Genomic DNA, 22,614 nt, shown 5'->3' with positions numbered 1-22,614 from the left:
AATGTGTTCATGCAAACTGTACGTTATGGAAGCTTTTGAAAAACAGTTTTATGAAAAGGATTCAATTCGAATTAGCCTCTGCATTTCAAGAACTCTAGGGTGTGACATTGTTTTTATTGAGAAGTGATATAAAATTGCTTATATTTAGAAAATGGTACATAAAACTAAGATTCAATATGTTTAAATGTAAAGGTATTTAGAGTACATCTACAATGGAATAGAAGACAAGTTTTCTTTAAAAACTTAATATATGCCGCCCATGTGACCAGGGAAAGGAGCTGTCAAATTTGAACCCAGACTGCTTGAACACAGGAGCACGTACATAACCCATACTAAGTTGGCCAACGCTGCAAATGAAAGAAGGAAAGCCATTTTCACATAAAACTATCATGACCTTAATTTCAGATACAAGTAGCACAACCTCTACAAAAATGTCATGTTAAATATCGGCTGCTATCGAGAAAACCAACGCACACGTTCCTGAAGCCCATCGGACTCCCGTGCCCAGTCTCTGATTTAGGAGGGTGACACACCTGTGTGTGTCCTGTAGTGGTCTTTCATCGCTGAGGCCGTGAGGAACGAGTAGTGACACGTGGGCCATGTGCATTTAAACGGCTTTTCTCCCGTGTGCAGCTTCACGTGGTTGTTCAAGGCCCATTTCTCTGTGAAACTTCTATCACATAAGTGGCATGTAAATTTCCTGCATGAAGGAGAGAAAAAACAACATAATTTGGGTTGCACACTCACACCTATGGTTGCAGGGAGAGTGTGTGGTAATCCTGAAGTGTGGCGCAAACAGCCTCTGCAAAGGGAACTGCAGGCTGGGTCTGTCATGTCTGTATAACCAGGCATTGATTTTTCTGTCGAGACCTGGCACTTCAGCCATTTATTCTCTGCTTTGCGGTTGGGCCCAACGGGTTTGAAAAATTCTGTTACAGTCCAGTCACCCCTGAGGCAAAAGTGAGAATAGATTTCACCTGTACAGGCCTACACCACTTATCCAGGGCACGGGCTGTCAGAGCGAAGGCTAAATGAAATGCTATCCATACTCAGGCACTCAGACAGGCTGTGCTGTCCGCCAGGACGATGGCAGGACTGCTGAAAACAGCCACTCCTGAGAGCACCCAGCAGCCCTGATCACTATGCTCCTTGGAGATAAACAGGAGACAGAGCCCAGATGGTTCCCAATTGAAGGGGCCCTCTGTGTGGCTGACATGGGTACACAGAAAAGTTTTCTCTGACAAAAATAAGTGGTTGCGTAGAACCCTGAACATGCCCAACCTCATGGAATCTCCAAAGTGATACAGGATCAGGCATGCATAGAACTTAGATGGGAGACAAAACTGAAACATTAAGATGAGACTGAGAAAAACAGGAAACCCAACCATGTCTTGTACGAAAACAGTAAACCAATATCTCTTTATGGAAATAGTTCAGATTTCTCTGCCATCGTTAGATCCTCTATTCTCCTAGAGGTGCAGCCTAAGCCCATGAACATGCTCATGCCACCCTGTCTGCCCCCACTTTGTGGTTATAGATTCATCAGTAAAAGTTACTTCCTGTTTCTAAAACCATCAAGTTTTAAGCAATCTCTGTGAACAATAGTGTTCAAAACATTAATTCAAGAAAATGAATAAGAATATTTAAAAAATAGTTACAACTAAAGCTAGACAATTTTAGAAAGCTGTGAGCATTATACTGGAAAATGGAGATGAAGGTAGCCTAAAGGAAAAGAGAAGAATCAAAGAGCTGAGGTTTACATTGTCAGTATGGAACTATAGAAGATGTATTCTTTGCATAAAGTCATGTCCAAGACTTTATCAAATCTTACAGTTTTTTCAGGACAGGAAAAGAACTCAGCAATCAGGACTTAACCTTCTAATTTGGAGTTAAATGCGGATTATATTAAGCAGCCAACTGAGTTTTATAAACTCTGGGATCCAGTTCTCCATCACCTTTTATAAAATGCTTTCTTTTACTATGCATATTTAGAAATACAATGAATGTGACAAACACATAAGCGACAGCACAGCACATCCGCGCACGTCACTGGCGTGAACTGCCAGTTTATGGACAGAGCTGCAGCACGTGAAAGGAGAAGCTGTCTCCACGTGGACACAGGCTGGCGCAGAGATCACGGCGTCCTGTAGGCACTGCTGCCTCGTACTAGAGAGTGACATATATAACTAAATACCCTGAAATGCACTGCAGAGAATATCATGTCTGTATATCTCTTTGACGGGTTTTCATGCATTTAGCATTTCAAACCCATGACAGGGATCTTATTTCCAAGATAAATTCCCCTATCTACTTATTTCTCCATGTGTTTACTGTGGAACTAACCTTCTCCTACAAGAAATAAATACGGAGGCTAAGTAGATGCTATCGCTAACAAATAGCTTCTCCAGACGGCATTACAACTTTATGAATGACAAAATAAATCCCTCAGTTTTAAATCTACCATGATGTGCATTTAACAAAATTACAGCTACACAACCTCGATGTGTGCTGTCTATTATTCATACATAATAAAAATGTTAGCCTAAAGCTCAGTGCCTGTCCAGAAAGGACAAAAGCCAGATTACAAAAGAGAAGTGAAGCTACCACTGGACTTTCTGTAACTACATTCCACAGTCTTCTTTATGAAAATAAGTATGTTCAGCCAGCCACTGGCTAAACAGAGTGTACACATTGCCAACACAGGCTACACATATATAGATGATACCCATTTGCAAGAAGGCCATCTCCTGAAATGACATAAATTCTGCCTCAAATATTCCAAGATCATGTGTTATATGTTAAACTAATCCAGTGACGAGGCCCCTGAAGGCCTGCACTCTTCACAGACCTCCAGGAGGCCCTCATGAAACATGTCCAGGAGAGACGTGGAGTGGAGCCTGAGAGCAGGGACAACAGGGTTCATTCTGAGAGACTCTGAGGAAGACCTGACCATCTGCTCTTCCATGAACACCGCTTTGGACTGTACGTAGGGAAATCAGAAAGAATTGGGTATCAAGAAAATCTGCTAATAAGGAAGAAAAACCATCCATAAAAGTAAACTTAATGCCAGAAAAAATATAGAATGTCATTACAGATTAAACGAAGAGCACTCGAGGGACAAGGCAGATTGGAGGCTCCCCAGAGGTGACGGCATTTTACTTAGACACTGGGAGACAGGTGACTATTGGAACCGAGAGAGGTGCGGGAGAAAGGAAGCACAGGAGAAAACTCCTGGACTGGGAAAGGGTGTGGCAGAGCCCTGAAGGCAGGTGCACACAAGCAGGCACTCACACCACTTTCTTCCAAATCCCAACATAAAAACCAGAGACAAGTCACAGCCCAGTGAATTACGGTAGACAAGACTAGATCATGAAGGTTCCTCTATGCACTCAGACAGGAAAAATATTTTGCCTAGTGGAATTTTAAGAGACTAGCTTTCAGAGATTCCCCATGAAGACGGGCAGCCGGCAGATAGGTGAACGAGGTGAGTAACTCGTCATCACAAACAGGTTCAATGAGCACAGGAGACGACGGAACTGCATCTCTTCAAGGCGCAAGACAATGCAGGAGCAGCGTGGGCATTTTGAGAGAAGTCATTTTAAGTAGACTCCAGTATGTCTACCTTTAGCAATCCCCATGAAGAGATAGTTTCACTCTGAAGTTCTTAGGCTGGGGCGCTCAGGATGCTAACACTATCTGAATTAAGCCTGCCCAAGTGGGCAATAGTGAACTGAAAGCCCACTAGGAGCTCATCTGTACAAACTTACAAAGACTTAGACATGGAGTGGGGCTCCTGAGTGTGCTTTAGTGCTCTGGGCACAGCTAGAGCCATGCTGATACGCACACTGTGTGTGCGGTTCCCTCAGATACCCAGCTGAGCCAGAGGAAAGGCTCTGGTCCTGCCCAGGACAGCAAGAGAGACCACAGCACAGGGAAGGGGTTGGCCTGTGCCCAAAGACTGCTTTCAGTGGTTTCTTCTCTTGTGATTTGTGTTAACTGAACCAAGAGTAACTTCCACACTTCAACACTTAAACTGAAGACTTCCTCGTCTCATCAGCTACATAACAAACATTAAAACTCCTCACTGGGACACTACTAAGCACCTTGACAGCGTTAAGGAAGGACAGCGAGCTAAAGCCTCCTCGATTGCTAACCTTTGCATATGCTCTGACCTTAAAGGTTTTGAGCTTTTGCCTGGGTGTGAACGGCTAAAAAGGAGAAATGTATTAAAAGTCCCATTTGAACGTTGAATTACTTCTACAACTTCCCAAATTACAAGAGTGACAATTCTTAATGGAGATTTTATATTCATCTTGTTCAGATTATAACTTTAGATGCTATTAAAGTTATATCCAAGCTAATAGATTTCACTTATTAGTGAACATAATAAAAAGTATACAAATCTCATTTCCGAGTGAAGATAAAAGTGGTTAGAAAAGTCGACTTTATTACCTGGTGTTATAAAACACAACAGAGGACCGTGGCCATTTCCCTGTGTTTGTGACTCTGGTCCTCCGTGATAATCTTGAGAAGTTTAAGCAGCACTTACTTTGATGCTGAGCTTCTCCAACCCTGGTTTTGTACTAGAGAACGTAGTCAGGCATACACTATTGAGACAAACTTGCACAGGGACAGTCTCCTGAAACGGATTCTGCTACTGAGGTTTCAATGGCCTTAAGGGGAGGTTGGTTCACTCATGCGGTGCGCTATTATTATGCCATGAAAAGGAACAAACTTTGGCTACACTTGTCAGCACAGGCTTAGAGAGCTCAACAGTACACCTCCATTATAAACAAATTAGAGGGCTGGATGGGTGGCTCAGCAATGAGGAATCCGTGCTGCTCTTACAGAGGACCTGGGTCCAATTTCCAGTCCCCGACGGTGGCTCACAGTACCTGCAACTCCAGATCTGATGACTGCCCAGTGTCTGCAACCATGAAGCTCACACAGGACTCACATACACACACCTCAGAAAACCAAGCGACTTTAAACAGCTGCGTCGAGTGCACAGAGTTTTACAGATGAAGCTCTCACTCAGAAACATGATGCCTTCCAGCTTGGCTCTGTTTTCTTCTGCATTGAGAGAACTAACTTTTGTTAATGTCTAACTTTTGTTGTTTTACAAAAGAACGAACCTGAAGTAAATAGACTGCAACTGGGATCTTCCACAGTATGTGCTGTACTTTCAAATTTTTATACTGAACATTTAATAAAACAAATAATTTTTATGTCCTCTACATAACACCTTGGAACGATCCAGTCACAAATCATACAACTCATACAAATCATACAAACTCACATTTACCAGAGAGGACTAAGATAAATTCTTCCAATGTAATAAAAAAAACTATATAGTTGCTATCCTTCAAAACTGTGATATTAAAGTGTTAATCCACTCAAAATATACCAAAATTAAAAATACTAAAATGCAATCACTAAGCAGTACTTTATGAATAAAGGAAACGCAGAACTATAAAACAACAAAAAGTTTATAGGATTCCTAGAAAATACCCTTATGAGCAAATTAATATTTCAATAATTTCTAAGTTACTCAAGAACTACCAAAGCACAGGCAGTGTCATTGGATTAAAAGATCCTTTTTAATGGCATAATTTAATAATGATATAATGACATACTGTGAGTGACCATCTGTTTTCTGAACAATGCAGCTCAGAAAGACCACGGATAAAGGCCTGTAGCATTGGTGACCACCACACTGGCATTCTGCACTGTGAACGTGTCCCACAGGACAGTAAGGAAAGTTAGGAAGTGCAAGGGATTCTGCTGTAATAATAAAGCCACTATCTACAAGGCTACAGCTGTGAGACACTCCTGCTTTCCTGCAGATAACAGGGGTTTGCAAAAGAATGATGTAAGAGGAAAGTGGGGGGAGGAAGAAGAGAAAAGAGGGCAAGAAAAGCTGGAATATGGAGGGGGGTGACCCTGGTTGCCTTTCAACTTTGAAAGTTCTAGAAAAGCCTTGAATAAAATGTTCAACTTGGAATCACACAGACAACAAACTTTCTTACTAGTGTGGCCAGCTGAATGAGTAAAGAGATACTGGCTGTGCTATGGCCCAGGCCATGGTTGGCCATCTCCCCGCAGACCTCTCTTGGCAGGGCATAGGTCCTAGGAAAAAAGCAAAATGTATGCAATATAGCATAATTACATAGATTACGAGATTAGGCTGGATTCTGAGTTTCCTAGTTCAGAGCACAATTCATATCAAGAAACCACACAACCTAAGACCAAGAGGGTTTCTATTACTAAATCCAGCTCTGAGGCCTCCAGTGGGGCCTCCAGTTAAGAGCTGGAACCTCCCTTGAGGGTTTTTAGACAGTTCATCAAGGAACATACTATTTAAGCCAAGAGTTTTGAGTGCATTTTTGCCATGAACAGATGATAATTAGCCTAATTAACAGACTGAATCCTTGTTAACAAGTTGGAAAAGAAATTTAACCCTGTCCATGCCAGTGAGTGTCATTTTAAACTTCATAGCATACCCTTCAGGTTTAAAAAGTGAAACTATTTTTTCTTTTCAATTCAATTCAAATCAATTCAATTCAATCTGATCCAGCGACTGACTCAGGATCTTTATATTAAAATCATTTCTAGGAGGGCTTTCAGCGCACTATCAAGCCAGCCGCCTCTGACACCAACAGCCAGAGGAGCAGGTGTAGAGACAGCTGGAAGGCCTCTGACCCCGACAACCAGAGGAGCAGGTGTAGAGACAGCTGGAAGGCCTCTGACCCCGACAACCAGAGGAGCAGGTGGAGACAGCTGGAAGGCCTCTGACCCCGACAACCAGAGGAGCAGGTGTAGAGACAGCTGGAAGGCCTCTGACCCCGACAACCAGAGGAGCAGGTGTAGAGACAGCTGGAAGGCCTCTGACCCTGACAACCAGAGGAGCAGGTGTAGAGACAGCTGGAAGGCCTCTGCAACTGACTGCGGAGAGTTGAGTCCATCCTTCACAAGCCTTTACTCCACGGAACGTCTTCCGTCTGAGAAACCATAACCTCTGGTATAACCAAAAAGACTGTACGATTTGGCTGAGATTTTTCTCACTGCATTGCATGTTCTCTCTCAGCAAAAAGAAATAGCTGAGGTCATGAATTGGGTGAAGGGCCAGAATCTGAACGTTTTGAACTATGGGGCCATGAACACTTTTGGCACACCGCTCACAGCTGTCTCTACAGCACAAAGACAGCAGAGGAGGACACTGCATAAGGAACCAGAGGTGCCTGGGCTCCAATCAAGAAGGAACGGGGTCTGCTCTGTCCTGCACGGTCTGCTTCGCCTTCCAGGCAGGCCAGATCCTCTCAGCCTGGCCTCTAACGTGCTGGCCCTGACGCTCTACCAGGTCAAACAGCTCTAAGTCAGAGGTGCTACACACGAAGGTCCTATACGCTGTCCTCAGGATCTGAGGAAGCCTGTCATCCTAAAATGGCATGTTTCTTGAAAGGGTTCATGAGAGCATCTTGAGAACAGGAGGGAGGAATGGCAGAAACAAAACCCACCCCACTGCCCTCACCTTTGCAAAACCACCTCTTCTAACTGTGTCCCAGGCTTCAGTCCTGAGGAGTGCAAACATTTGTAACTCACTGCAGAATTCAGGTCCTTGACAACAAGATATACATTATGGTGGCACTATTCTCTAGTTTGGATACAATCAAACTATTTGGCTTCAGTTTGGTTATGAAAATACTAGATTTATGTAAAAAGAGTTAAAACCATAGTTACAAATACTGAACCAGAGATAAGCACTTAAAGAATATATGATATTATTCTACCGGCATGCATAATTGGAGCCAAAATGACAAAATTTATTCTGATCCTTATTTATATTTATCACTCGTGCTTGGTTGACCAACATTTAACGCCTGGCTCCTGGGAACACATTCAGAGAAATCTTCAAATTGCTATCCAAAACAAGAAACACAAGAGCATGCACTAGGACTTACTATTTGTCGAGATATAATGTTACGTATAAATCTAGAAAAGAAAGACATGTTCGTTCACCAAAGGAGCCTATGACTCAGTGATCAATACTGAAGACAGAGAACTGATCAGCACACAACCAATATCCTATAAAAATCTTCATGAGAAAGTTTTAAGAGATGCTTATAAAGGTATCAAAGAATGAATAGGTAGGAAAGCTTTTGTGGACTGAGACAGCTTTAGCTAAGTCTGAAAGAGCAGAACCCAGGGCTCTAACAGTGGAGCATTCAGACTTCAGTGGTCACCATGGCCACTGTGGGAGTATACAGACTTCGGTGGTCACCATGGCCACTGCGGGAGCATACAGACTTCAGTGGTCACCATGGCCACTGCGGGAGCATTCAGACTTCAGTGGTCACCATGGCCACTGCGGGAGCATTCAGACTTCAGTGGTCACCATGGCCACTGCGGGAGCATTCAGACTTCCGTGGTCACCATGGCCACTGCGGGAGCATACAGACTGCCGTGGTCACCATGGCCACTGCGGGAGCATCAGACTTCAGTGGTCACCACCACTGGGAGCATTCAGATTCCAGTGGTCACCGCGGCCTTGGAGCATTCCAGTGGCATGGGAGATTCATGGTCACCATGGCCACTGTGGGAGCATTCAGACTTCAGTGGTCACCATGGCCACTGCGGGAGCATTCAGACTTCAGTGGTCACCATGGCCACTGCGGGAGCATTCAGACTTCAGTGGTCACCATGGCCACTGCGGGAGCATTCAGACTTCAGTGGTCACCATGGCCACTGCGGGAGCATTCAGACTTCAGTGGTCACCATGGCCACTGCGGGAGCATTCAGACTTCAGTGGTCACCACCATGGCCACTGCGGGAGCATTCAGACTTCAGTGGTCACCATGGCCACTGCGGGAGCATTCAGACTTCAGTGGTCACCATGGCCACTGCGGGAGCATTCAGATTCCAGTGGTCACCATGGCCACTGTGGGAGCATTCAGACTTCAGTGATCACCATGGCCTCTGTGGGAGCATTCAGACTTCAGTGGTCACCATGGCCACTGCGGGAGCATTCAGACTTCAGTGGTCACCATGGCCACTGTGGGAGTATACAGACTTCAGTGGTCAAAATGGCCACTGTGGGAGCATTCAGACTTCGGTGGTCACGATGGCCACTGTGAGTATACACTTCAGTGGTCACCATGGCCACTGCAGGATATACAGACTTCAGTGGTCACGATGGCCACTGTGGGAGCATTCAGACTTTGGTGGTCACCATGGCCACTGTGGGAGCATTCAGACTTCGGTGGTCACGATGGCCACTGTGGGAGCATTCAGACTTCAGTGGTCACCATGGCCACTGTGGGAGCATTCAGACTTCCAGTGGTCACCATGGCCACTGTGGGAGCATTCAGACTTCAGTGATCACCATGGCCACTGTGGGAGCATTCAGACTTCAGTGGTCACCATGGCCACTGTAGGAGTTTGGCTCTCATGGCCTTAATCAGCCACCATTTTCTTCTTTCTTTTTCCTGTTTTTTTTTTTTTATTTTATTTTTCAGCATTCACTTTTTACAAATATGATTATGATTTGACAAGGAATTTAATGTAGCTTTATGCTTTTCAGCCATCAAACAGAACACGTATGTGCACAGTGCACACAGGTAACTCCTGGAGAAACCTAAAAGGCTGACCAATCCAGGACCAGGCAGGACCAGGCAGGACCAGCTATCCATTTGGTTAGGCAATGAACAAGCTTCTATACACTGCAGACTGTGAACAAAACCACCTGCCCTTGGCTCTCTCCCACTATATATTATGAAATGTGTCAGTGCTGTGAACTGGACCTCCTGCATTTCAAAGAAAAAAATGTATCATAATGCCAGTCTGTTGTAGTTGTTGTTGTTGTTGTTAAGCTAGAACCTCACTGTGCAACATGGACAGCTTTAAACGTGGGCCTCTTTGGTCTCGGCCTGTAGACCACTTGGACTAAGGTAAAAGAAACCAAGGCTTGCTTGACGAAACTTTCTAACAAAGCAAGCAATCCCATTGGACAAGACAGATTCTACTAGTAAAACCCAAACAGACCATACATTAAAAAAAAACAAAAAAAAAAAAGCCTAAGTTTTCAAAACGAATAACTACAAAATCAAAACGAATAACTACAAAATCAAATCCAAGAATATTATTTTCTTTAAAAATTTAGTACTTTATCAGATTCATATTAGTAAATGTTGTCAACAAAACTGTTACTACGAACCCGTGTTTACTTCAGTGCAGTGCACTCTGTAAGCCCTTTATGAAAGACCTCCCCTAGCTGCAGCGATTGTATGTCACGAAAATGCTTGTTTAATACTTCATAGGTCACTTTAGGTCTATGAATGATGGCATTTGGCATTTGCTAATGATAAAGCCAGTCATGTCCCTTAAATACTTAAGTCCTTGCAGGTGAAAGGTTCAGAGACACCTGGGGGTGAAGTGACAATGGTGTCAGAAAGTAGCTCATGTAAGGCTCTGTTCAGGCTCCATGGCAGCCTTGGGCCTCGGGAGATATCTGTGTTCCTGTTTCTCGATGTGAGTTCAAGTCATAATTATGTAACTACTGGCATAAGACAGCTAGCTTTTCATTCAGCTCACAGTCTAGATCCCTTGTGCCCAGTACAAAGTGAATCACAAGAATGGATTACAACTGTTGGAGACTCTAACAGTAAGAGAGCAATAGTTTTGCCAGTAACCATTTCCAGGTTCGACTGGCAAAGTTGAAGTACTGGATGGCACTTTGAAAGAAGTGATGGATTTCTGAACAAGCCAGCGCCAGCAGAGATGACCGTGAATGGTTTGGGTTACAGTCACAACATGTGAGACTGAAATCTGTTACACAATCGCTGTCATTAAATTCTTACATCATTATATTTAATTTTTCATCTGTATACATTAGATAAGGGACAATAACCATCACTGTTTATTAAAAATATGACTTCCTGTAAGCTTCCAAGCACTAAAGTAACATTTACACCAACAAAGCACACTTGGGCACCCACTGTAGCCCTCAAAAGTGCTCCTGGGATACTGGAGCCTGTGTGCCCTAGAGACCATCGCAGATTTTATATGTGTAATTTATGTAAATCAACGATTTTTATGTTTAAATTCAGGATACAGGATTTTTCCTGTTGTCATTTTGTTTTCCAGACAGGGTTTCTCTTTGTAGCCTGGGCTGCCCTAGAACTCACTATGTAGAGTAGGGTGGCCTCGAACCCAGAGATCTGTGTGCCTTTGCCTCTGACTTTGAAGTACAGGCATTAAGGGGGTGTGGCACTATCACCCAGTCAAATATGAGATTTTTATAAACCTGAAAACACTGACCAAGTTCAAAGAAGACTGGCCTCTTTTACAGTGTCTAGGAGGTGTGCTGAAGCTAGGAAAGCAGCTTTCCCACCTCAGGGCTCTGTTGTCTGAGACTTGGTCATCATCTAGCATTAGATAATCCAAGGGAGCACTGGAGCTCAAGGTAAGATTGGCTAGAAAGGTCGAGATGGACTGCTCAGTAACCTCAGGGTTCAGTACAAAATTGACCCTTTCTGAAACTGCAATGTAATGTGCAGAAATTACAGCCCACTTAGAGTGAATAAATTGGCATATCACCAGGACAGGACTTTACTTTGGTAATCATTCAGTGTAGGAGTTATGCTAACTGCTATGTAACGCTGCCTACTTTAAACTATTATATTCTTATATACATATGCATCAAAGAATCATGTGCTAGAGACTTGATGTGCTCTTTCCTAAATAATAAATTTTAACAGTAACTCAAACATTAAATGAATATAAAAAGCAGGTTTTGGGAGTTCTAACATTATTATTGTCCAATTGAGGAAAAATAACTATTAAACTTGTAAGAAGTTCTATATCAGTATCAGCATATATGCCATTGTTAGTGGTATGACATAATTTGGTGCAAATTCTGAGTGTCATCAAAGAATACATATATATGGACACATGCACATATACATTTGAAGAATGTATAAATGAGGAAAATGTTTTAAAAGGGTATAAATCAACTGTATATTAATTTAGTTTCCTTTTAATACAAAAGAACATTTTTATTTTCAAAATTGGTTGTCTAGAATTGTAAATACTTCTCATGAAATAGATTTCCAGTATATACCTATTTTTCACACAATCCAAGTGATTGTAAAGGATGAACTTGTATAGGTATCTATAAACACTACATAGGATCATTTATACTAACTTTTCAAATCTTTAAAACTTCAAACAAAAGACCACATGGAATAACATCATTTATTGTATGCCTTACAGCATTCAAAATATTAAATTGAATTTCGATCCAATATAATTAATTGCATAAGCAAATCCTACTGGAAGGATACAAGTGACAAAGTATATTTATACTAGGCATAAGCAGAATATTAGGAAATCTAAGACAAGATGGAATTCACAACAGAAAAGAAGTTTTCTATTACGGGCAAGGAAGGAGTAAAGCAGAAAAGCCAACACCTTTAGAGTTTACACTTAATGACACTAAGAGAAAAACTATTCACCTACAAGCTTTGGATTTAAATGGCTTAAAGTATAAGAAATGACTTGGCATGGGGAATGAAAAATGCTTCTGTCCCCAAGTAGAGAAGGGAGAGCTTTGAGAGCAATGGGCGGTCAGACCGTATGTATGTATGGACAGAGTCCGGGCACTGCAGCAAGGCACACTGGGAGTTCAAGTCACCAGAGAAGGTGGGGACTTTTGAAAGTCTTGTCCTTCTGCCAGAACAGTGACAGCAAGCCCCAGAGGCTGTTCAATAGGCTGAGAAACTGCATGTGTTTGCATGGGGTCTTGAAGGATGAGTCTCTCAGTGCTCAGTCAGAGATGATCACCAGGTTAAGACGCTGGAGCAGCTCATGTGGGAACTCCTCCACCTTTGTTTTATGTCTTATTTTAATACTCGATTGTACACAGAAATTCTTATTTTACTGTGAGTTTTTGTCACTGAAAGCTGATACAATGCTATCGCCCAAAGAGTGACTTTTGAACATTTACATTGCCACACATGTGTATTCTCTAAAATGTTCTAAGTCTTTGTGGCTGGCTGTTCTTTTTCTGCCTTTGGTTTGTACATCGCCTTTGAGATAAAATCAGTAAAAAACAAACCAACACTCTTTGTACCATTGAAATTTCTTTCTGCACAGGAGGGGAGGAGGAAGGAAGGGAGGAAAGGGATCAGTAGGAGGAGGGAGGGAGGGAGGGGAGGGGAGGGAGGAAGGGAAGGAGGGGAGGAGGAAGGAAGGGAGGAAGGAGGAAGGAAGGGGGGAGGGAGGAAGGAAGGAAGGAAGGAAGGGGAGGGAGGAGGGAAGGGAGGGAGGGAGGGAGGGAGGGAGGGAGGAAGGAGGGAGGGAGGAAGGGAGGAGGGAGGGAAGGAGGGAGGAGGGAGGGAGGGAGGGAGGGAGGAGGGGAGGGTGGGGAGGGAGGGGAGGAGGGGAGGGGGGAGGGAGGGGAGGAGGGGGGGGGGAGGGAGGGAGGGAGGGAGGGAGGAAGGAGGAAGGGAGGAAGGGAGGAAGGAAGGAAGGGAGGGAGGAAGGGAGGGAGGGAGGAAGGAAGGGAGGGAGGGAGGAGGAGGGAGGGAGGAAGGAAGGGAGGGAGGGGGGGGAGGGAGGGAGGGAGGGGAGGGAGGGGGGGAGGGGAGGGAGGGAGGGAGGGAGGGAGGGAGGGGGGGAGAGAGGAGGGGAGAGAGGAGGGGAGGGAGGGAGGGGAGGGGAGGGGGGGGGGAGGGGGGGAGGGAGGGAGGGAGGGGAGGGAGGGAGGGAGGAAGGGAGGGGGGAAGGAAGGGAGGAAGGAGGGAGGGGGGAAGGGAGGAGGGGAAGGGAGGAAGGAGGGAGGAAGGGAGGAGGGAAGGAAGGAAGGAAGGGAGGGAGGAAGGAAGGAAGGAAGGAAGGGAGGAAGGAAGGGAGGGAGGAAGGAAGGGAGGGAAGGCGGAGAAAAGAAAGAGAAAGCTGGAGGGGGGAGAGGCATAAGGGCGAGCGCCAGCAGTGGGTTACTGAAAGGGGAGAGGTGGGGGGGGGGAGGTATAAATAGAGTGAGGGGGAGGGAGGGGAAGGGGAGGGAGGAAGGGAGGGAGGGAGGAGGGAGGGAGGGGAGGGAGGGAGGAGGGAGGGAGGAGGAAGGAAGGAGGGAGGGAAGGAGGGAGGGAGGGAAGGAAGGAGGAGGGAGGGAGGAAGGGAGAAGGAGGAAAGAAGGGAGGGAAGGGGGGAGGGAGGAAGGGAGGGAGGAGGAAGGAAGGAGGGAGGGAGGGAGGGGAGGGGGAGGGGAGGGGAGGGAGGGAGGGAGGAGGGAGGAGGAAGGGAGGAAGGGAGGGAGGGAGGGGGGAGGGAGGGAGGAGGAGGGAGGGAGGAGGGAAGGAAGGAGGAAGGGAGGAAGGGAGGGAGGGAGGGAGGGGGGGAGGGAGGGAGGGAGGAAGGAAGGGAGGGAGGAAGGGAGGGAGGGAGGGAGGGAGGGGAGGGAGGGAGGAGGAAGGAAGGAGGAGGGAGGAGGAAGCAGAAGAGGAAGAAGAGGGGAAAAACCCTCTCTAATCACTGCCAGGACCTAACTGAAATCTCAGAGAGTCTACCTATCCTTGGAACCCCCCACCCCACCCCACCCCACAATCGCAAGCACAAAGGCACACAAAAATGTGAGAAGCAGCATATAATGGATGAGCTGTGCCCTAGAGGAGAACACAAAATTAGCATGTGTGAGGCCCAGGCTGAATACCCAAAGAGCTGTAGCTACAGTATTACAACATTTCACCAGGACCCCAAAATTCCCATGTCAGATAGAATGCCATGACCTTTGAAAGCCTAAAGCACAGATATGCAAAGACAACTAAACACTACCACTTCGGCAGCACTGGAACGGGGCACTCAATTATTCAACTGGAAGTTCTCAAATAAAACGGAGAGAAAAACAGGCACAGAGCCAGAGAGGAGCTGCTATCTGAGAAAAAGTAATTTCTTGAAATTTAATTCTCTCACCTCAAAAATATTTCATACAAAGACAAGACGGCAACAGTATGAACTGTTGGGTGGTTTTCTTTGAATTTTGACATAAACCAGCAAGTGACTGGGGAGAAGGGTGATGGTATGAGTGCAGCCAGAAGGCACGAGTGGAGTATCTGCAGGTCACATGTGGACTTACAGCACTCACAAAACCGTACTCAAGAGACGAGAGCTAAAAACAGTGGGAGAAAGACAGGCTTGTCATAAGAACTCCTGCAAACTCTCTCCAAGAATACCCTGGACTGATGTTGAACAACCCCAGACCTTTTGATATTTGCTTAATAAGTAGGCTCATAAAGATTGCTGCTATGTATTATTCTTCAAAGCTAGTATGAGATGGAGGACTAGAGAATACTACTTCAAATTCACTCAGAAGACGGGGGAGCTGATCGCCAATGGAAGCCCAAGTAAAGATAATTAGGAAAATTTCCTCTAGGGAGAAACAAAAGCAACATAGTATATCTTAATTATCAGTCAGAAAAGTCTCCAACTGAATGTTAATTTTTACAATAGAGTTGACTAGGAATTAATTGTCAACAAGAAACTGCAACAGAAAACAAGAAGAAAGCCTTTATAATATATGCATTAGATTTAGGGCAAATGCTTTCAAAGTTGTTGACTTGAAAAGTTGAGTAGTTTGATTTGACATTCACAAAACCAGTTATCAGTTGGTCATATGAAGAGCACCATTATGCAACAGTGACACAATTTAAAGGAAGTGCTGTCTAATTGTATTTTGAATTTAGGTGGTCAGGCAAGCAAAATAAAAGACAACTACACACCTCCAGGTAAAACAGGTAGAATGCCACTAAACATTTATGTCAGAGGTTGATAGCATTTCAGATCTAACGCATTCTTTGTTTTTCTTTACTCCATTGTTGCCAAGCTTCCATGGCGACAGCTGGCAGACCTCAGACACACCTGGACACTATCAGTGCAGTGCACGGGGATCTACAGAGCCACAGTCATCTCATCCACCTTACCGCAGCACTCACTGGGATGGCAGAGTCCGAGATGAGCTCCCTGTCAGTAGTCCTAACACCGTGTGAGAGAGAAATTCGGTTTCTTATTTCCTTAAAGTAAACAATAAGTAAGAAAATACAAACTTCATATTTATTTCAGTGGCATGAAAGACACATGATCAGAATTTAAAACAGCAATTAACTTCAAGGATAAGATTTAAAATAAAGATTAGGTATACACATCTATTAAATCATTAGTATTCACAGAAAGAAAGAAAAAATGAACTTATGTTTAAAATTACAAAGAAAGCATGGCACATAACACAAATATAAAAGCCCATAAAATAACTCTATGAAATTCTATATCTAACAGACACATTTTAAGTAAAATATTGCCTTGGGATATATATTGTCAGTGCTTACTGATATGATGGCACATTTACTCTTAGATGCTATAATTAAACATAATATAATCTACTCATTTACTCAAAATATAAAGTAGCCAAGCTAAATAAAGTCAGCAACGCGTTGTCTGCTCCTTAAGGTGGAAGCAAACATTGCATAAACCCCTCTGCATCTGCACCCGTCGATGACGACGCGACTGACACTCTGAGCCTTATCTGGGCCTCTGCCTGTGGTGTGCGCTGCTAAGTGATGGCACCGCTGCAGCAGACGGCAAGGAGCAGACGACTGCCGTAACCAGGAGCAAACGAAACGTTTGGGGTTTTGCATGGACAGATTTACACACTGTCTGTCAGATAAAGCACAGTTTGCTGCTGCTTACACAACAAAAGTGTGCCTGACAGCTTTCTCCCGGGTTCACTATCTGATTACATAAACAGGCCATTCCCCACCATTCCTAAAGACTGACAGTCTGTCTTAGCTAAAGTGCAATTTCAAACTATCAGCTTTTCTGTCTTGCACACTAGGCTGATTAACATCAGAGTACTTGCTGGAGGTCCAATCAGCTTTACCAATCCCAGAATTCTCAGCCGTATAAGAACTAGTGGACATGATAGATACAGACAGTTGGATGCTCCTGAGGCCCAAACTGAAGAATAAATGTTTTCAGGACAGTTTTATGTATGTAAGGATCTGCAGTAATATCTGTAAAACAATTCAGAAATAAAATGGTAGCAGTTAAGCTAGTGATTTTATTTATGAACTTATAAGGCAGCATGGCCACACAAACACTCACATATTACTGTTGCTTACAGCTGCCATCCTATGAGAGAGACAGCACAGGCACACTGACGCCCAGCACTAAGGGGAAATGAAGTTAAAAACTTATTTCCACAAATTAACATCTGTGCCTCCACTCAGTAGACCACAAAGTTCATAAAGCCAACGTGCCAGTCTATGAATCAGAAATATGGCTTGGAACATTTTTTAGCAGTAACAGGATTGCTGGTAAAAAATACTCGTCTGTATAAACATTGTGAGACTGCCAAAAAATAAGGATTCAACTCTTTTACTAAACCCTAATAATTATGGTAAAAACATTATTACTATTACCATAAGAGTTGAGGTTCTGCAGTTTAGGGGAAGCCCAGCAACAAATTGTGGTGGTTGAAATTTTACTTATTTAATAATTACATCCTTCTCAGCAGATACAAGCCACTGACTTTCCTGCAAGGGAAAGCATCTTAGGGTCACAGCTGATCAACGTGGGTTTCTTTTAAGACATGAGATAACAGTGCCAGATCCATATTCCTGAAACTCTTAGCTCCACCCACCTTTACTGATCTCACACTATTTGGAAGTGGTTACCTGGGAAGGATCCTAGGTATCTTCACTGAAGAGTAACTGCCTGCCTCTTAAACACTTCCTCAGAAGCAGACGTGAGGGTCTGCTGGGAAATACAAAGGCAAACAGGACAGAGAACTGTCTTCATGGAAAAGGGTGTGGTGTGCACAGAGATAGTAAGTTTCAAAGCAGGAACTTTCTCTCGAAGATTCAAGTGTCAGTCTCCACAGACACTGCATGCCTGCGCGTCCTTGGAACAATATGCTCTCTCACACACTCTACACACCTCTTCTTTATTTCTCTTCCCGATTTCTTACAAACTCATAGTAATCTAACACTGATCATTGTGTGTGTGTAGGGAACACAATCCTAGGCTTGGCACACACAAAACCTGAATTTATCTACAAGTCGCCTATCCTAACGTCCCCTTCAGACTTACCTGTCACTATCCCACATAAACAACCTTGCTGCCCTACAGAGTGTTCCCATTTGTCTCTCAACCAAGAAGTCAGCATAGGAATAGGTCTGAAAGTTCCAAAGGGTGAGGCTACTAAGGCAAGGAAGGCAGCAGCATTAGACAGAGCTCTGGCACTCCCTCTTACAAGGGCTGCCTTAGTTCCCAGGAAACAACTCACAAGCGATGTCATCAAACTACATGAACGCACAACGACAATCTTAAAGCTATTACAAAGTAGATGCTTCCACAGTCAAATCAGCGCAGTGAGAGAGCACTGCCAAAACAGACGAGCAAACAATAGAAAGAGGGTAAAGAGGGAAAACGGAAGTTACCAGTGTCTCTGCTGCTTATGGGAAGCTCATGGGAGGTTAAAAGTAGAAGTGAATTCTTTAAATCCAAACAAAACATGGATGTTTAACCAAAAATTTTCATTACATTTGTTATTTGCCAGCAAACAAAGGAAGTAGAAAGTGGAGACAGGGATGAAGGAACAACTACCTAACCAAGATCATAGCAATGAAATTAATGAGTCCACACAGCGGGCCATGAAACGCCCTGGCTGTCCACATGAATATGAAGACTTACAATCAAACAAACAAACAACAACACACCATGGAAAATAACTCAAATGGCTATCAAACATGAGTCCAGATGGGGATTTCTTTTAATGTATTTTGTTTCTTTTTAAACAAATTGACTGATAACTATCTGACTGTTTTCCCAGAATATATTATCCATTTGCCATTCCAAAATGAAAATTACCGAGTAGCATTTTATGAGCCATGGATTTCTCTAGAAGCCAGCCCAATGCCGAGCACCTAACAGGTACCAGATCAATGGACGGAGCTGATACAGACACTTTTTTCTTCCTTTTGGTATAGCAGAGTTTGGGTGTACTTAAGGTCAACAACTGCAAAGGACCTCAAAAACTACTCAAGTCGAGTTACGATTTTCTCCTGAAATTAGCAGTCAGAAACAAATTATTCACGAATTACATTAATCAATGCTGCTTTAGTCATCTGAAACATGTCCAGTATTAGCATCTGATGTGCCCACAGATAGGCATTGCTACGGGTGCACATGAAACAGTGTAATTGGTTTAAGTCAGCCTTGCCCATCTGTCTTTAATACTCTTATTACAAGGCAGTAAGCAAAGAACTATTAGAGCTGCAGTACAAGCTGGAAGATCTTTACCCGTTCTTAAATCATTTAAAAATAATGAGAGCTTTAGCCTTTATCTAATTAACGAGGGCCTTCTTTGAATTAGAAAAACTGTATCATTTAGCCCACGGTTGTTTAGTAAATTGGCTTGGTGGCATGGAAGCTAATCCAGGGTAGCAGTTTCAGGGTCTTATCCCTGGCTTCTTATTACGTGAATTATAATTCAATGATCACCTTAGATCATGGGCTATTCATAAATCAGAAGCCTGACATCAGATGAAAAATTGTATTAATATATGAAACTTATTATATAGTACAAACTGCTCTCTTGATAAATTACATTGTTCAAACTTGACAATGATTGCATTTAAAACATTATTCCTGTTTGCTGTTTTACAGACTGAAACCTCTTCATGAAAAATTTACAATGCTCCTCTGTGTTTTGGAGTCAGAGGGCAATCGCAGCAAATGGCGACAGGACCATCCTTTAGATTTGCTGCGGCAGATGAGGACAGAGCACACTTGTGAGGACAGGGAGAGGCCCTCCGCTGATTCCCAGGATCTGCATTTCTGGCCTTGTGAATACACTAATTGTCCTTACCAGCAGAAGCACTGTAAATAATAAAATTTTAATTTCAGCTTATTGGCTTGCTCTCTTCTCCTATGTAGGTATTCCATAGAAATTTACAGTCATAAATGTTTCACAAAAATTTATAGCACGAGCAATAAATAAATAATAAATAAATAAATAAAAATTTTAAAAATGAAGGGGCAAGCCCACGAAGTTGAATTTGAATAGAGGCTGAGCTCCTCAGACGATGCGTTATGACAAATGCTTTTCGCCAAGGCTGACTGGGTAGCTCAAGCTGTAGTTCCATATTATTTACATTAATTACATGAAGGCTGCTTTGTTAATGGTACATTCTGGTGTGGGTCGCAGCATGATATGCTAATGACCTAAGAAAAATCTGCATCTCCAATATTTATGATAATTTGTAATAGAAAATAGGGTTGCTTTTATTTCTTTCTCCTCACTACAAGAAGAGTCAGTCCTGAACAATTTTATTCTGAAAAGAAGGAGAAAGTTCTAATCATCAAGACATTTAAATTCTATAAACAAAGAAAAAGAGTTTTATTGTAAGGGTGTTGTCATAGACGCTGACAGAGTGCTAATGTGTCAGTTCTCCACATGCCTTTCAGTATGAAGTATGTATCAAGTTGAACTGAATAAAAGAAAGAGAAAGCATAAAGAATAACTTCTCTGCCAGATATCTTCTGCTATTAGTGTTTCTGCCTCATCTTTCTCCACAGCTACATAAACATGAAATGAGAGGCTCCAAATAAATACACTTAATTCCCAGTAAGTTGCATTCATAATATGAAAGCTGAGGACATATTTGCCAGAATGCACTGGTTATCGCTATAAAACTATATAACTTGGGGAAATTTAAGGTCAGATCACATATTCTTCAAAGATTAAAAAGATTAATATGCACTAAATATTAGGATATGTTCAAAATATTATTAATTCTATTTTAATTATTGGTCAGATTTTGAATACCATTTCCAGTAATAAGCATCAACAAACAAATATGATTTGACATGCTTCTTTACAAATTAATAATGCCTCTTGGAATAAAAGTTCCTGCAAACGTACCTAGTCTATCAGCCATAACTACAAAGACACTGGGGAAACCCAGGGGAACACGCTTTGAAAACACTGCACATCAGAGCTCGCACCCACGTTCTTAGGCATCAGTGCAACTAAACACAGTCTACTAGAGGAGAACTTGCCATTTTAAAACTTATCAGGTTTTAGCTTTCTAAAATAATACAGATTTTTAAAGAAAACATAAAATACAGTGTTCTGAAAAAGAGAGAAACTGAGAATAAATTAAGAATAAAAAGACTGCTGCTGGACAGTGTCTTCTAAACATGACAAAGACGTTACACCCATAAAATTTTAACACGATGGCCTCAAACAAGGCCTGCACAGTGATGACACTAGCAGACTCACAGTGGAGGGAAGGATAATCGCACAAGGCCTCAGCCCTGGATGAAGAGCAACAGGTCAACTACAGCTGCTGAGGGAGGGAGAATCAGTTTTCTTTAGAAACTACTAGCCTAGTAAGTTATCAAGCCCCAAAAGGTCAACCTTGAATACAAACAAATACAATATTAAATGGACTCAGCATGCTGTGTGTGTGTGTGTGTGTAACAATTATAATTTATAAAGAGGCCATGTAGATGAGAAGCAGTTGAAGAGGTAAGAAAGAAGGGTGCAAATAATATAAATATACAGCACGTGTAAGTGAAATTCCAAAATGAAAGTGTCAATAAAAGTAATAAAAAGACTAAGAGGAAAGTAACATCTTGCTAGGCTATAAACACCACTGGTTTATAACAGCTTAAACTTAATAGGACTGAGAAAACTCAGGTCCCGTGCTGTAAGCTACAAGGGGTGCTTGGTCCTAGATCAACCTTGCTATCATGTTCACAGCAGGCACTTGCATTCACTGTGTGTTTAGCTCCATGGCTAAATGCACTGCCATAGAAAAGGATACAGAGTCAGAACAATCTCCAAAAGATAAAAGGGAGACTACTGTGCATTTCAGGGCTGATCAGAAAGCTGACGCCCAGATTCCTCATACCTGGATGAAGAACGGGGCATCCTCTCTTATGTTCCGTATTACAAATTTAAAGAAATTTTGTTTCTTCTGAAATTATGTTTGTGTTAAATTACAAATATAAAAGAGGTTCAATGTTCTTATTTCCACACAGATTATAATTTTATAATCAGCAGAGACATTCTTTGAGGAAATAATTTTATAAACTAACTCAATATAACTTATAATGAAGTGCCTTCATGTCCATAAACTTCTAGATGACAGAAATCTTTTGAGCCTCCATAGGGCTCTTCAAATCATAAACCTTCCTTACACCTCCCATACCAGGACAGGCAGAACAACTTAGAATGTTAACCCAGTCAGCTTCATCTTAGGACGGAACCACAGACACGCTGGAATCTATGGTTCACTCACCTCCCTGCGAGCAGACGCTTACGCACTATCAAGTATGTGGGAGGTGCTATCAGGAATCTAGCAGATAAAGAGGAAATAAGTTCTATGGCGTGAACACAATTTTTAGAACGTTGCTTCGATGCACAAAACAGAGAGCGTCCTGTTAATTGTTCTATGAAACACAGACCATAAAAGTATGCTCAAAATCACAGCATTTACAAACTATTAAAAGGCCAATAGCAAAAGGATCAGCAGCATTAACTGCAAGCCCTCT

At 42.9% G+C, this 22,614-nt stretch overlaps 1 protein-coding gene across 2 annotated transcripts in view; it reads right to left on the bottom strand.

Moving 5' to 3' along the window:
- Window positions 1-22,614, bottom strand: part of Znf407 (zinc finger protein 407) — a 370,762-nt gene that overhangs the window by 145,245 nt on the left and 202,903 nt on the right. The window contains exon 4 of one of the 2 annotated variants that reach the window (XM_032885607.1): window positions 534-700. In XM_032885607.1, the coding sequence (XP_032741498.1) occupies window positions 534-700 (167 nt within the window). Of the gene's footprint in view, window positions 1-474; window positions 701-22,614 lie in introns of both variants that reach the window. The other variant, XM_032885608.1, reaches the window with a different exon arrangement.

This window comes from Rattus rattus, chromosome 15, assembly GCF_011064425.1.
Source record: "Rattus rattus isolate New Zealand chromosome 15, Rrattus_CSIRO_v1, whole genome shotgun sequence".
NCBI lineage: Eukaryota > Metazoa > Chordata > Mammalia > Rodentia > Muridae > Rattus > Rattus rattus.
The sequence above is the reverse complement of the archived record's forward strand: the minus strand, read 5'-3'. Positions and strand labels throughout refer to the sequence as shown.